The sequence below is a fragment of the Thamnophis elegans genome, chromosome Z (genome assembly GCF_009769535.1).
Source record: "Thamnophis elegans isolate rThaEle1 chromosome Z, rThaEle1.pri, whole genome shotgun sequence".
Lineage (NCBI taxonomy): Eukaryota > Metazoa > Chordata > Lepidosauria > Squamata > Colubridae > Thamnophis > Thamnophis elegans.
The window spans coordinates 2,897,901-2,914,754 of NC_045558.1; the positions used below are offsets into that span (position 1 = coordinate 2,897,901).

At 46.5% G+C, this 16,854-nt stretch overlaps 1 protein-coding gene across 1 annotated transcript in view; it reads left to right on the forward strand.

Moving 5' to 3' along the window:
• SETD2 (SET domain containing 2, histone lysine methyltransferase) overlaps window positions 1-10,522 on the forward strand; it is a 48,744-nt gene extending 38,222 nt beyond the window's left edge. Inside the window, exons 12-14 of the mRNA XM_032235004.1 lie at window positions 2,730-2,858; window positions 5,488-6,138; window positions 9,271-10,522. Of these exons, the coding sequence (XP_032090895.1) occupies window positions 2,730-2,858; window positions 5,488-6,138; window positions 9,271-9,414 (924 nt within the window). The 3' untranslated portion in view covers window positions 9,415-10,522. The remainder of the gene's footprint in view (window positions 1-2,729; window positions 2,859-5,487; window positions 6,139-9,270) is intronic.
• The last annotated feature ends 6,332 nt before the right edge of the window (window positions 10,523-16,854 follow it).

The following is a 16,854-nucleotide window of genomic DNA, read 5'->3' on the forward strand; positions in this document are numbered from 1 at the left end:
GGATGCTGCAACAGACCTAAGTGTGAAAGATGATCATAAGCTCCGTTTTTTCACAACCGTTGTGACTTTGAACAGTCGCTAAACGAACGCTTGTAAGCTGAGGACTCTCTGTATTTGCATTCATTGGAGAGAAAGGGATTATAAGAGAGTAAGCACGCACACAGCAGGGAATACACATTGAAAGGAATACGCTAAACACGGCCAGACACTGGAAGGATCAATGTAACTAATTAAAGTCAGGGAACTGACCTTGTCAACTACCTGGATAGCATTTTTAGAGACTCACTGCAACTATAAAACAGCTCAGGAAAATACATTCTTTAGGTAACATTCCCACCCTGGATTGTGAAGAGGAGAAAAGTCAGGCAGAAGACAATGCCTGCTAATTAGCTCTAATGGCAAACACATGACAGATGGAGTGATGGTCATAACTGTAGCCACAACCCGTCTCTACCCAAAGCAGAGAACTAGACTACCGTAGTTTTTGGAGTATAAGACACACCTTTTTCCCTTTAAAAAAAAGGGTGAAAGTCTGGGTGTGCCTTATATACTGAATACAGCATTTTTGGCCTCCAGAAACACACACACCCCCTTCACCAAAATGGCTGTGCAGAGCCTTTAGGAGACTTCCAGAGTGCTCCTGGGAGCTGGGGAGTGCAGAAATGAGCGAAAAACAGGCCAATTTTTGCTTGTTTTCGGGTCCCTCCGCCCTCCAGAACACTCTACAAGCCTCCTAAAGGCTATTCATGCCCTTTTTTTTTGGGGGGGGGGGGGAATGGGCTCATTTTCACAAAAAAACAGGCTGTTTTTTGGGAGGTCTGCAGAGTGCAAAAACTTTCTTAAAATTTGCCTCTTCAAAATCTTGGTGCGTCTTATACTCTGAAAAATACAGTATATATTTTAATAACTTGGTCATTAAATCTTTTTTCTTATGGGGTTCTAAATGAAATAAAATAAGCTAATAAAAGGTTCTTGCACCATGCCGGAGCCCTGGCAATGTAGGATTGAAGGGCAGCCACCACACCTGATCCTGAAGGTTAAAATTCCCCTCCAGTCAAGCAGGTCACTGACTAAGAATACCTAAATTCCTCCTGATCTGACTCTCTTTTGACCTTCATCCAATGCATTGCCCTCTTCAGAAGTGAATTGAAACTCTCCTCCGTCCAGTTTCTATATAGCACACTGGTTCTTGAACTTGGGCGAACAAATCATGGTTACCGTGTTCACTTAACAGCAATAGTCTATGTGAAGAAGTGGTTGGTTTCCACTTCACCCTTGAACTGCCCAAACACACATTGCATTCAAGCTAAGTTACATCTTGGGCTAAGCTGGACATTCCTCCATCTAAATCAAACATAGGTTTCTTTTGGTGGTAATGTCTGATAGAACAGGGCTCTCCAAATGGGGCAACTTTAAGACATGTGGACTTCAACGGTCAGAATTCCACAATCGGCCATATCTTAAAGTTGCCCCATTTGGAGACCCCTGCAATATATGTCCCAGGAGAACATAGCTTGGTTGGCAACTTCAAAAACTGTTTCTGGAGGACAAGCCGAGTTTCTATTTGGATTTGATTCTGTACTCCAAGTAGAACCAATTTGATTGGATTTTATATACATGGTTCTTGATTTACAACTAAAATTGAGCCCAAAATTTCTGTAATTAAGCGAGGCATTTGTTAAGTGAGTTTTGTCCCATGTTACAGCTTTTCTTGCCATAGTGGTTAAGTGAATGCCTACAGTTGTTACATTAGGAACATGGTTGTTAAGTGAATCCGCCTTCCCTGTTGACTTTGCTTGTCAGAAGATCACAAAAGGAGATCATGTGACCCCCCCCCTGGGAGATTGCAACCGTCATAACTATGAGTCAGTCATCAAGCGTCTGAATCTTGATCACACGGCTATGGGGATGCTGCCACAGTCATAAGTGTGAAAGGTTATATCATAAGTCACTTTTTGCAACTTGTAACTTTCAACAATCACTAAACAAGCGCTTGTAAGTTGAGGACTCCCTGTATTTGCATTCATTGGAGAGAAAGGGATTATAAGAGAGTAAACAAGCACACAGTGGGGAATATACATTGAAAGGAATACACTAAACATGGCCTGCCACTGGAAGGATCAATGTAACTAATTAAGGTCATTAATTAGCATTTTTTAGAGACTCACTGCAATTATAGAACATGGTTGTTAAGTGAATCCATCTTCCCCATTGACTTTGCTAGTCAGAAGGTCCCAAAAGGGGATCACGTGTGCTCAGGACACTGCAGTCGTCAGTACGAACCAGTGGCCAGGTTTCTGAACTTTGATTACGTGGCTGGGGATTGCCCCAACAGTTGTAAGTCAAATGGTCCTAAGTCACACTTTTCAGTGCCGTTGTAACTTTGAACAGTCACTAAACGAACTCTTGTAAGTTGTCCTGTAGTCCACCTAGGCTCCATCACACATACATTGTGTAGTACAGAACGAGAACATGAGAGGGCCACCCTGCCCTTACCCTCTCTGAGAAGATCAATCCACCGAGGGACCAACATCAGTGCTACAGATCGGTTGAGAAACTGGGTCAGGAGAGAGAGATAAATACACACATCCACATCTGGCTGGGCCTTACAAGTGATAAATCTAACCTGGCTGATCCACGTGATCTCATCTTTTCTTTTTTAACTCGAGGTTCCGAAATGGTTTGGTCAACTTCTCCTTCCCTTCCCTTTTATTTATTTCCCTTTGAAGAACACCCATTCTCAGGCCTGCCTGAAGTCCTTCCTGGAGTGCCACGGCCTGTCCCTCCTCTGGATCTGGATGGCGGAACTTGGGGACAGCAGAGGAAACACAGCCAACAGTTTGAAGCTGCAGCTGGAGGTCCGTGGCTGGAGTTGACGTGGTTGCGCCTGGAAGGGCACCCGTTGAGATGAACCAATGAGCCGAAGAGGAGAGACCTGAGTAGTCTCTGAGCTTGTGGGGGCTTCCTTATACGCATGGCCCAACTCGGGAACACGACTGGGGGCTAAAAGCAGGGGTGGGACTCACTCACTTTTCCCTACCGGTGCTCCAATGCGAGCGCTTGCAATGCTCACACGTGCCCCGGCCATGCATGCGCTCGTCCTTCTGCGCATGTGCTTCGATCGTGCACGCGGCTTGCATGCATGCACACAGCTTGAAAACGTGCCTAAATAGGACGGGATAGAGGCTGGGCGGGGTGGGCCCAAAATTTCCACTGCCAGCTGAATGCCACCTCTGGCTAGAAGGGAGTTTGCAAGTGGAGAGGAGAAGGAGAAAGGGTGGAAGAGGAGGAGGACGAGGACCGTGGGATCCTGTGGTGCTCTCTGAGCTAGGTTTCCTTACAGACGTTTCGTGAGCCAACTAGGGAGCGTCATCAGTGTTAAAAGGGAAGGGGGTTTGCAGAGGGAAGGAGGAGGAGAAAGGAAAGGACTATGGGGTCTTTGATGCTCTCTGAGCTGAGTAATTTTCTTGCAGACGTTTCATAACCAAACTAGGGAACATCATCAGTGCTAGATGGGAGGGGGGAGTGTTATGCAGAGGAGGAGGAAAAGGGGGGGGAAAAATGCCTTCATCATGACCGAGCTGAGTAACAACATCAGTGCTAACTGAAGAGACCCAGTGGAGAGAAGAAGCTTTCCTCAGCTTGGGCACGAATCCCTTTCCTATTTCCCCCCGTGGCATCATCACCTTGTTCCATCTGAGCATTGTTTTCTTTGCTCACAATTATGCTGCTGATCAGCAAAGGAAGTTGGTCAACAACGTTTTTAAGGAAGGGCGGTGGTGGTGGGGGGGGAAACACTGCAGAACCCTTTTCATAAACTGGATGCCATTTTTAAATCTCCCTCTGAGGGCACATTGCCAGTTTGAAAGCAGAAAAACAGTTGGATTTGACTCTTGAGTAGCTTCAAGCTGAGAATTATTCTCAAATGGGAGGCCTTCATTTAAGGTTTTATATGCATACAAACTGCAGAAGGCATTTCCTGGTTTGGCTTCCATACATTAATTTCAAACAACATCACAAATTATATGGGAATAACTGGCACTAAAGCAGATTATTTCCAGATTTTGGGAATTGGGAATCAATTATATGCTTCGTTTTCAACCTTGAGTGGCCCACAAGTCTCAGAATTCTCCAGCCAGAAGGCATTAAAATAGGTGCACAACAACTCCCAGCATTCCCCAGACAGCGTTCTTTAAAAGGGGAGGGCCAATTCCCAGAATCCCCCAGCCATTATCCTTTAAGAGGGGTCCACTCCCAGAATTCCCCAGCCAGAAGGCTTTAAAATAGGTGGACTTCAAGTCCCAGAATTCCCCAGGGAGCGTGCTTTAAGAGGGGCTTCAACTCCCAGAATTTCCTAGCTAGCTATGCTTTGAGAGGGATGCCCCCCCCAACTCCCAGAATCCTCAAGTCAGCATGCTTTTAAGAGGAGGGTTCTGAGTAACACATCCAAAGAAATCAGAACCACATGGCAGGAACATTCGTCAGAACATGTTTATGGGGCACATATCGACACAGCCAGTGAAAATCAACTCTGAATGTTTCCCCGTGGCTCCCATGTAATTAACAGAGCAAAGATTTCCTTCCCCAGGTTTCACAGGTCACATTGTTCAATCAAAGCAGTTGGTGGGCTCCCCCATCCCTTTTGCTCCTCCTCCTGCCACCTGTTGGGATGACCTGGTCTTTATTTTGTCCTTGAGGAGCTCTAGCTATTTTCCCTTCACCCTCCCCCTGTAGTCTGTGGCAACTGTGAAGCAGCACAAGATAGCTTCAGCCAGCTTCAATTCAGAGTTGACAGGGCAGCTTCAATTCACAGAATTCCCCAAGCAAGCAGCATACTTAAGGGGAGTTCTGGGAGTTGAAGTTCACAAATCTTAGTTGCCAAGGTTGGAGATCTTTCCTCTAGAAGATCGGTGTTGGATTTTGTAATTAGAGAGCTCCCGGTTGCCAGAAAACGTGAGTGGTGAGATTTGCTTTTCTGGGCAGCCGGAAGGGAGAACACAACCTATGATGCACTGCCACTCCTTTAACGTTCTCTGGCATGTTCTAAACCCCCTTTGCTGATGTAGACATGTCTCTTGTTCCTCTGTTGGAAGGAGCAGGTGTTTGGTCTTCTGATGAACCTTCTAGAGTGGGTGGCCAATATCTAGAATAGTGGAAGTGCTCTCTGAGCTAGGTGGTCAGGACCAAACTAGGGAACAGCATCAGTCCTAGAAGGAAGGAAGGAAGGAAAAGGAAAGGCAGAAAGAAGAAGGGAAGGAACGAAAGGAGGGAGGGAGGGAAGAAAGGAAGGACTGTGGGGTCCTTGGTGCTCTCTCAGCTGGGTCGTTTCCTTGCAGACATTTCCTTACCAAACTAGATGACCGCATCAGTGCCACCAGGCTGAGAGACCACCAAGCACCCCACTGTTGAAACCTGAACTACAATTGATCCATAACCCAAGCCCGGTTAATGGAGAACTGACCGCCCTCGTGTTGTGTCCGCTGACAGATCATCAAGACGTTGGAGCTCCTGCCCATCCCCAACAAGAACATGCTGGAAGAGAGCAAAATCCTTCCCATCATCCAGCGTTGGGCCCGGACCAAATCCGCCATCCCACAGCTGAGCGAAGGAGACGGCTATTCCAGCGAGAACACGTCCCGCGCTCACACGCCCCTCAACACGCCCGACCCATCCTGCAAGCCTGTCCTGGAGGCCGAGATGGACACCCCGAAGAAGGTGGCCTTCCGGAGGCTGAAGATCATCAGCGAGAACAGCATGGACAGCGCCCTCTCGGACACGGCCAGCGAGATGGAGCTGAAGGAGAACAAGGAGGACCTCGACCCTCCCGACGACCTGCCGGCCGAAGCGGCGGACGAGCAGCCCTCGGAGCAGGAAGCCAGCAAGGAAGCCACCACGGAGGCCTCGCTGGACACCGCCAAGGCTCCCGCTGCGGCCGACCAGGAGGCGGAGCCCGAGGGGGAGAGCAAGGAGACCCACACCCCCAAGCTGGAGGACCCCGTGGCTGCCGAAACCCCTTCCCAAGACGAAGAGGAGGGCGTCTCCGATGTGGAGAGCGAGAGGAGCCAAGAACCGACTGACAAGTTGATGGATCTCAGCGACTTGGCTACTAAACTTCTGGATGGCTGGAAAGAACTCAAAGTAAGTTGGATTCTTTGGTTAAAGTTGGTCGTGTGGGCTTGAAAGATTTTTTTTTAAAGCCTATTTGTTTGTTCGTTTGTTTGGTCACGTTCTCACGTGCAAGTTCCCTTTCGAGAGGAGAAGGAAGGAAGGAAGGAAGGAAGGAGTAACAGAATGGGATAAACTTAAGTCTTAGATGTGCTTGGAGGTTTAATGATGGCCAGCATGTCTACTTCCCATTTTGACCCGTTTTATTTTTTTTGCTGTGTGATTTTATACCACAGAAAGCTCCCATTTGGCTCAGCCATAGAGCAGAAATGAAAAGTCAGACCCTCTCTCGATAGGGGGCCCTGCATAGTATAATTAATTGATAACAGCTTAATTAGTGAAATTAATAATTCAAATTTGAGTAAACTGGACTTCTAGCGGGTTGATTTCCAACAGAATGGAAGCCCTTCTACTACAAAGTGGGTTTTTTTTTAAAAATGCCAAAGCAGCTGTGGATTTTCTGACCAGTGCAGGCATTCCTCGACTTACGGCCATTCATTTAGCGACAGTTCAAAGCTACAACGGCACTGAAAAAAAGTGACTCAGGGCCGTTTTCCATGCTTACCTTTGCAGCCTCCCCAGGGCTGCCCGATCAAAATTCAGAAGGTTGGCCACTGCCTCATATTTATGACGGTCGCAGTGTCCTGGGGAGGGTCATGTAATCCCTTTTTGCAACCTTCTGACAAGCAGGAAGCCAGATTCACTTAACAGCCATGTGACTAATTTAACAACCGCAGTGATTCACTCAGCAGCCATGGCCAGAAAGGTCGTAAAATGGGGCAAAAGCTCACTTAACGATGGCCAGGCTTTGCGACAGAAGTGTTGGGCTCCTTTATGGTCGTAAGTCGAGGACTACCTGCAAAGTGAATTTTATCACTCATGTGATCAAATTCTTCTCCCTGGGACATTGAACACGGTCTCCTGCAAAGCATTTGAAAGGCATTAGAAACCTATTCTGCATTTTCAAGAATAGCAAATAGTTTAGAAAGGTTCGGCTTCCCCAGGCGATGTTATTGTTACTGAGTTGTTAGTAACAGCACAGGAAAGAAACGGAGTTCTTGAAAGACCAACAAAGGGAAAAACCGTCCTATAGAAGAAGAGAAATACGTAGGGAGATTGGATCCTGTCTTTCAATTATTATTTTTCAGAAGTTACAAATCTCCACAGCAGTAATTCTAAACCTTTGACAAGTTTAAGAAGGGTTGGACTTCAAACCCCAGAATCCCCCAGCCAGCTATGCTTTAAGAGAGGAGGACTTTTAATTCCAAGAATCCCCCAGGCAGCTATGCTTTAAGATGAGTCGAATTATTGGGAATTCTGGCAGTTAAAGCCCTCTTAAAGGTTGAGCAGCGCTGCTCTATGTAGTAAGTGAAGAGGGGGTGACATCTTGGTGTAATTCACTATTCCTTATTGGTTATTCTGTATTCAGGGCTCCCCTGTAGCTCTGATTGAAGTAGAAATTATTGTGAGTTTGTGACAGGCTGCTTTCTGACATTAAGTGCCTTAGGGAGAAAACCTCGCTGCTTAAAGTACCGTTTGTCGAACTAGAAGGGCTTTGTGTGCGCCTAACAGTCGCCCATGCGTGTTTAGTTCGTGTCCCAGATTTTGATGCGTCAGTCTACGCCCTGAGAGCTAGGCCAGGAAGATTGGGGGAGGGGGAGCTAGATCTGAAAAATAAATTTCTAAAAGCAGTTTAATGATGTTGAAGCTTGAGAATTGACAGAATTTAAGTTCGGCATGAAGTCAAGGAGAGAAAAATACATATATATATATTTGCTAAGATCCCTTTTTTTTTTGTTTCCTTTTCGGGCTACCTCTGGCTCTTGGTTCTAATTTTGGCCAGCTCTGGAATCATTCTCTACCCAAGGTTACCATTTCAGGCATGAAAGCTAAATCCACCTAGCTCTTTTGGTGATCACGTAGCTGCACTCAGAAAGGTTTTTAAGGGCTGATTTTGGATATATGGATGAACGAGATCTCCAGTGCAGGATCTCCATGCATTGCCAGCCATGTATCCGAAATCTCTAATGTTCCCACGGGTAGGCTGATCTCAGGTTTCTCCTACCCGTTGCCATGGCATTAAGAGTTAGCTGCTTCTGTCTGACGTTTCCAAGAGTTTGATGTGAGATCGTTCAAGAGAAATCCAACCTAGAATTAGAGCAATTTCCCAACAGCGAGAACTATTAATCAATTAAATCAGCTCGCCTCCAGAAATTGTGGAGAATGGATGGGCGTTTGTCTGCAATAAGATAGGGTCTCCTGCTCGAGCAGGAGGGTTGGACTAGATGACCTCCAAGGTCCCTTCCAGTCCTTGATTCCATGTTCTAAAACATTGGACAGCCACTCATCCTGAATGACACGAGGCAGACCTGGGCATTTCACTGTCCTTGTCCGGCCTGCGTAGGTAGTTTTTAAATAAAGGGCAATGCCTTTTCGTTTTTTTTGTTGTTTTTGTTTACGTTTGTGCGTGCGCACTTACGCACCTTCACAGCCCTACACAACAGTCACAGTTTTTCCTGGGGAAAATGAATTGCTGGTATAAGGACTCCCGCTTTGGCCAAGAGGTCGGACTAGAAGACCTCCAAGGTCCCTTCCAGCCCAGATGAAAAGCTAGGATATAGGTAGTCCTCAATTTGCGACCGTTCATTTAGTGACTGTTCAAAGCCACAACGGCAATGGAAAAAAACAAAAACGGGTGGAGTTGTGTATGGAGCGTCTCTCCATCATCGTCCAGGAGGTCCTGGGTTGTCCCCAAAGGTGCTTTTCTTCCCAAAAGACAACTGGACTTTCTCGCTTTCTTTTTTCTTGCAAACCTTTTGCTTCTTATCAAAGAACCGAAGAATCTTCTTGGGTGAGAAGCGAAACGTTTTCAAGGAGAAAAGCAAAAAAAAAAAAAAAAAGAAAGAAATTTCCAAGTTTCGGGGACCAGAGGGTGTTGAGTCCGAGGGTCTTGGAAGCAACGTGCCAGTCATACCCTTCCAAGCCGTCCCTCGGAAGCCTCCTCGTGTGGGCGGGTGGGACTTGAAAGCTGCGTCCTCCACCCCAAACCCCCCTCGACCTCTTCACCCTGAGCCCCTCGTAGTAATTGCAACCATTTCCATGCAGCTTCTCAGGGCAGCACGGAGCTCCTTAACGTCCCCAGCTGGCCCACAACTCCCATTTTCAACTCCGTCCTCCCGAAGAATGGAAAAACCCGTGGAAGAGACAAAATATCCCAGCGAGATGGCTGGCAAGCTGCGTGATGTATGAGGGATAGGCTGAATTCAGGTCGGAAAAATGAAAAGCACAGAGGTGGCTAAACTCTTTGAGGCTGACGTAAATTTGGGGGCGTCCGGCAACGACGCTCGGGGAACCACTCCCTTATTCCTGGCAGGAGAGCCGGATCGTGTGAGCTATTCGTTTTATTTTACACACCACGCGCACTTCTTTGCACACACCTGTCGCCCTGGCCTTGGCGTGTCGAGGGCTTCGCTGGCGGGAAGGCCTCGACCCCAAGCCAGGGTCCATCCGACATAGAATCCACCTTGCAAACCGGCACAACACACACACACACAGACCCGAAATGAAACCCCTGTACGTTTTCAGCACGGGTTTTATGCACCCTTTCCCCCCGCCCATGATGGGAAAAGGTGCATGGCTCTCCCCGTGCTGAAAACGGACACCGTTGCGCTAACGAACCGTCATTGCCTTTGTTTCCGTGGGCTCGCACCAAGAGCCGGAACTGGGGACGAATGATTGACAGGTAAGTCTTGCATAAAGACGGACGAAGTTAGCCCTGCAGGAAAGCGCCCAACGTCTTTACGGGAGGGTGAGTAATGGTTCCAGTGCTGCCCACCTCTCCAAATTGGCAAAACCAAACATGATGTCTTGCCTTGAACATCATCCAGGTTGGAAATTCTTCACCACCAGCCGTCCCACCATCCCGAAGCCCAAGAGCCAGTAGGTCCTCTATAAATATTTGCTTCCATTACCCACAAGCTCCTAGTTAAATGTAGATCAGCTGAGCATCCTTTAGTCATTATCTTCAGGCTAGTTTCATGCTGTTTGTGTTGGGTTTATTTTGTGGCTGCGACTTGTGAGTCAGTGGTGGACAGTTTCCGTGGAGGTGGAGGTAGAGGGCATTTGACAAGGGGTTGGCTATTGTCTGCTTCCTAGGGCTGAGGTGAGTGAACTGGCCCAAGATCATCCCTCATTGGTTTTGTGGATAAGGCAAGTCTAGAACTCCCAGTTTCTAGGCAGATGCCTTAAGCACTGCTTCTCAATCTCAGGAAATTTAAGGTCTGTTGACTTCCTCTAATCCCATATCCGGCATGCTTTAAGAGGGGAGGACTTTAACTCCCATAATCCCCCAGCCGGCATCCTTCTAGAGGAGTGGGCTTCAACTCCCATAATCCCCCAGCCAGCATGCCTTAAGAGGGGAGGACTTCAACTCCCAGAATTTCCCAGCCGGTGTACCTTAAGAGGGGAGGACTTGCCCTCCCATAATTCCCCAATCAGCAAGCTTTAAGAGTGATGGCCTTCAGCTCCCAGAATCCCCTAGCCGGCATGTGTTGTGGCCCACCAGCAGAGCTGGCAGCAGATTTGGACAGTGAGGAGGGTTGGGGAGGAAGATGGGCCAGTCCTGGAGTCTGGGGAAGGCTCTGATGAGGGCTCTGTGTCGGAGGCAGAGATGGGGCCAGGGCCGTCTGACAATTCTCAGCTGCCTTTGGAGTCAGACATCAGTGAAGCAGATGAACAGCTGGAGCCTGTTCCCAGTGTACGCATGCGCAGAGTTGCCAGATGAAGGAAACAGCTAAGGAGCAGGGGTTGACTTGGGAGTAAGGCTACAGGTGGATGGTGAATGGCCCCTCCCAGAGGAAATAAAAGAGGAGCGAAAGGGGAGTGGAGTTTGCAGGAGACAATTAGTTCGCTTAATTGGTTCGTGACTCTCCGAGACTCCTGGCCAAGTTCTGCAGATCTCAGCCTGGCAGCTTTCCAAGCTAGATAAGGTCTGTGACCGTAAATCCTCCCTTGAAAGACTTTGCTGGATGGGAAGGAGCAGAATTCACAGTCAATTAATAAAAATATTTTTTGTCAGGACCAAGGGTTTGCTTCGTGCTCTTGGGAAGCTTAGAACAACCTGCTTCTAGAGGGGAAGGATTCAGCTCCCATAATCCCTCAGCCAGCATGCCTTAAGATTTATCCTTAGTAAGCACCAGATATGTAACCTTCCATATTGGAAGACGCCCATGTCACAATTAAATTTCTCTGCAGCGTGCAGGTATACGGTCTCATGATTAAGACCTTAACTCTGCTAGTGGAAAAAATGTGGACCGTTTTTCAATTTCAAGGCGTATTAAACCTCTAAACTTTTAGCATTTTCCCCATAATTGGAAGTTTATATAGATAATAGGTGGTCCTCGACTTACTGCCGCAATTGAGAGTAGAATTTCTGTGGCTAAGCAAACACTTGTTAAGCAAGTTGGGGCCGATTTTATACTCTCTTGTGCCACAATGGTTATGGGAATCTCTGCAGTTATTAAGTGAATCACACGGTCTTTAAGCAAATCAGACTCCCCCCCCCCCCTTGACTTTCTTTGTTGGAAGCTGGCTGGGACGGTCGCAGAAGGGAGTCACTTGACCCCAAGGACGTTTGAACCAACATAAATACATACCAGTTTCCCAGTACCTGAATTTTGGTCCTATGTTGGAGGGCTCATAAGTGAGAGGAGAAAGCATAAATCCCATGTTTGTGTGCGTGCCGTCATAACTTCAGGCGGTCACTAAATGAATGGTTGTAAGTCAAGGATGATCTTTATTCTTAGGGTGCAGATACTGTCGCCCCAGAACAGAAGTTACAGGGGGGAACCCTAATTACTGATGCTCTTTCTTGATGGCATCAAGGGTAAATATATAGGGTCCGTCCTGTCGCCCAACAAGAAGTAGTTCAGGGTGGCTGTTGTGGCCCGCCAGCGGTCAACAGGGCTGGCAGCAGATTCGGACAGTGGGGAGGTTGGGGAGGAAGATGGGCCAGTCCTGGAGTCTGGGGAAGGCTCTGTGTCGGAGGCAGATATGGAGCCGAGGCCGTCTGGCAGTTCTCAGCTGCCTTCGGAGTCAAGACAGCAGTGAGGCAGAGGAACAGCTGGAGCCTGTTCCCAATGTGTGCATGTGCAGAGCGGCCAGACGAAAGGAACAGCTAAAGAACAGGGGTCGACTTGGGAGTAAGGCCACAGGTGGATGGTGAATGGCCCCTCCCAGAGGACATAAAAGAGGAGCGAAAGGGGAGTGGAGTTTGCAGGAGACAATTAGTTCCCTTCATCGGTTCCTGACTCTCTGAGACTCCTTGCCAAATTCTGCAGAGATCGGCCTGGCAGCTCTCCAAGCCAGATAAGGTCTGGGACCGTAAATCCTCCCTTGAAAGACTTTGCTGGATGGGAAGGAGCAGAATTCACAGTCAATTAATAAAAGGGGTTTTTGCTTCATGCTCTTGGGAAGCCTCAGAACAATGGCATAAAAAGGGAATTACAAGTAGCCCTCGACTTATAACAGTTCATTTAGTGACTGTTTAAAGTTACCACATTGCTAGAAAGAGTTTTTCACACTTGCAACCGTTGCAGTGGCAACTGACTCATATTTACGACGGTTGGAGTGTCCCCATGGTCCCGTGATCAAAATTCAAACACTTGGCAACTGATTCATATTTATTATGATCGCTGCAGCATCCCAGGGGGAAGGGTGTCACCAGATCCCCTTTTGCCACCTTCTGACAAGGCGAGGCAAATTCCCTGGTCGTTCCCTTCAATGGGGAAGCCGGCTTCCCTTAGCAATTGTGTGGCTAACTTCACAAATGCTGTGGTTCACTTAACAACTGTGGTAAGAAGGGTCGTAAAATGTGTCAAAACCACTGTCTCACTTAGCAGCAGAAATTTTGGGCTCCGTTGTGGCCAAACGTTGAGGACTGCCTGTATCCCTTCCTTCGCATTTTGGGTGACTGAGCTGAACTGATTCCTGCTCTCTGCTTCTCACTGAATCTGTTGAAACCTGAACCAAAAGAAAAACAAAAATAGAAAAATCCAACATCTGGCTTTATGCTACCAATCCAGGCAGTCCTTGACTTAAAACCAATTGCTTACCTACCTGTCAAGTTCTGATAGACTTACCTGGGAGGTCACTTACGTCTGAAGTCCCAGTGGCCATTCAAGTGAAGTGTTAATACCACTTTACAAGGCCTTGGTAAGGCCACACTTGGAATTCTGCATTCAGTTTTGGTCACCACGATGTAGAAAAGATGTGGAGACTCTGGAAAGAGTGCAGAGAAGAGCAAGAAAGAGGATTAGGGGACTGGAGGCTAAAACATATGAAGAACGGTTGCAGGAACTGGGGATGTCTAGTTTAATAGAAAGAAGGACCAGGGGAGATATGATAGCAGCCTTCCAATATCTCAGGGGTTGCCACAAAGAAGAGGGAGTCAAACTATTTTCCAAGGCCCCTGAGGGCAGGACAAGAAGCAATGGGTGGAAACTAATCAAGGAGAGAAGCAACCTAAAACTAAGGAGAAATTTCCTGACATTTGAAACAATTAATCAGTGGAACAGAAATTGCCTCCAGAAGTTGTGAAGGCTCCAACACTGGAGGTTTTAAAGAAGAGATTGGACAGCCATTTGTCTGAAATGGTATAGAGTTTACTGTCTAGGCAGGAGGTTGGACTAGAAGACCTCCAAGGTCCTTTCCAAATCTGTTATTCTATTCTTTTCCTCTTCTTACATGACCATTGGTCAGGTGCTTGGCAACTGATTCTATGTTTATGGCCATTTCTAGTTTATCACAGTCATGTCACCAAATTTTAAGATGTTTTTGCAGAAGAGTGACATTTTATTTGCGTTTTTGGGCAAAACTGGCCCATTGTGAACAAGTGGTTCACTTAATGACCAACCTGCGTGGGGAGGAGGGGGGAGAGTTACTTACATCCCAGATTTGAAGTTCCAACAATTGTGCACACATAAACATATCATGCTCATGTGGTCACATTTCAGATGCTTGATACCTGGGCTGTTTGCAGCATCCCATGGCCATGTGACTATTGCCTTTTTGTAAAAAAAAACTATCTGGCTGCTATTTTCTGAGTTTTGGCAAAATTGGCCCGAGAGCAAACCATGGGTTCACTTAATGACCATGGTGTTCTCTTAACAACTCTCACAAATGAAATCAGAAAATGGAGTTGCTTGCCAGTGATATGGAGGGAGGGAGGGAGGGAGATAAAGGAAGGATAGGAAAGAAGGAAGGAAAGGAAAAGAAGAAAGGAAGGAAGGAGGGAAAGAAAGAAAGATAAATAAATAAATAAGCAAACAAACAAACAAACTTTTTACAACCCTCACATCTCCCACAATGGGCAGACTCCATTACATCCTAACTCAACAACTACTTGCAGTCTGAAACCACACCCAATGCATACACTGAGAGAAAGAGAAAAGGATGAAAGCAAAGGGACGTTTTGTGCTCTCTCCACATCATCTTTTTTTTTAATGCAAGGGAACAATAAAAGGTTGGGGAATTTATTTATTTTTGTCCTTTTTCCAAAATTGTTCTCATAAACCGTGGGAAGTTTTGTTTTTTCCCCCACTCCATTTGGCTGCGTGACAAGAGTTTTGCTCGCAAAGTCTTTCTTTGGAATCTCTTACATGTCTGAGAATTTCTTTTTTACTTTTCACACTTAGTAAACTTGGTTAAAATCTTTCCATCTGTCTCCATGGAAGGGAGGAAAAATGTTAGTTGGCCCTTCCATGAGAACAGAAGGAATTGATTATTTAGGGATCCCCGGTGTTCATACTTTCATGCAACTAACCATAATCTCCACTGGATCTTGGGGAACCGATTCATATTAATTATTAATTATAATACCGTATTTTTGGAATATAAGTTGCACCAAGATTTTGAAGAGGCTTTTTTTAAAAAAAAAGTAGGTAGGTAGGGAGAGGGATAGAGAAAGAGAGAAATACAGTAGGTAGGTAGGGAGAGTGAGTAGGTAGGTAGGTAGATAGAGGGATAGAGAGAGAGAAATACAGTAGGTAGGGAGAGAGTGAGTAGATAGGTAGGCAGAGGGCTAAAGAGAGAGAAATACAGTAGGTAGGGAGAGAGTGAGTAGGTAGGTAGGTAGATAGAGGGATAGAGAGAAGAGAGAGAGAAATACAGTAGATAGGTAGGGAGAGAGTGTGAATAGGTAGGTAGGGAGAGGGATAGAGAGAGAGAAATACAGTAGGTAGGGAGAGAGTGAGTAGGTAGGTAGGTAGATAAATAGAGAGAAAAATACAGTAGGTAGGGAGAGAGTGAGTAGGTAGGTAGGTAGATAGAGGAATAGAGAGAGAGAAATATAGTAGGTAGGGAGAGAGAGAGTATGTAGGTAGATAGAGGGAGACAGAGAAATACAGTAGATAGGTAGGGAGAGAGAGTGAGTAGGTAGGTAGGGAGTGGGATAGAGAAATACAGTAGGTAGGTAGGGAGAGTGAGTAGGTAGATAGAGGCATAGAGAGAGAGAAATACAGTAGGTAGGGAGAGAGAGTATGTAGGTAGATAGAGGGAGAGAGTGAGTAGGTCGGTAGGTAGATAGAGGAATAGAGAGAGAGAAATACAGTAGGTAGGGAGAGAGAGTATGTAGGTAGATAGAGGGAGAGAGTGAGTAGGTAGATAGAGGGAGAGAGAAATACAGTAGATAGGTAGAGAGAGAGAGTGAGTAGGTAGATAGAGGCATAGAGAGAGAGAAATACAGTAGGTAAGTAGGGAGAGAGAGTAGGTAGGTAGATAGAGGAATAGAGAGAGAGAAATACAGTAGGTAGTGAAAGAGAGAGTATGTAGGTAGAGAGAGGGAAATACAGTAGGTAGGGAGGGAGTGTGTAGAGGGATAGAGAGAAATACAATAGATAGGGAGGGAGGGAGAGAGAGGGAGAGAGGGGGAAATACAGTGAGTAGGGAGAGGAGAGAGAGAAATACAGTAGGAGGGAGAGTAAGTATGTAGGTAGATAGGTAGAGAGATAGAGAGAGAAATACAGTATGTAGGTAGGGAGAGAGAGTAGTAGGTAGATGGTGCGAGAGAGAAATACAGTAGGTAGGGAGAGAGTGAGTAGATAGCTAGGTAGAAGGATAGAGAGAAATACAGTAGGTAGGTAGGGAGAGAGAGAGTATGTAGGTAGAGAGGTAGAGGGATAGAAAGAGAGAGGAATACAGTGAGTAGGGAGAGAGAGAGTAGGGAGAGGAGAGAGAAATACAGTAGGTAGGAAGAGAGTGAGTAGATAGGTAGGTAGAAGGATAGAGAGAAATACAGTAGGTAGTGAAAGAGAGAGTATGTAGGTAGATAGGTAGAGGGATAGAAAGAGAGAGGAATACAGTGAGTAGGGAGAGAGAGAGTAGGGAGAGGAGAGAGAGAAATACAGTAGAGAGTGAGTAAATAGGTAGGTGGAGGGATAGAGAGAGTGAGTAGATAGGTAGGGAGAGAGTGAGAGAGAGTGAGTAGATAGGTAGGTAGAGGAATAGAGAGAAATACAGTAGGTAGGGAGAGAATGAGTAGATAGGTAGGTAGAGGGATAGAAAGAGAGAGGAATATAGTGAGTAGGGAGAGAGAGTAGGGAGAGGAGAGAGAAAAATACAGTATATAGGGAGAGAGTGAGTAGATAGGTAGAGGGATAGAGAGAAATACAGTAGGTAGGGAGGTAGGGAGAG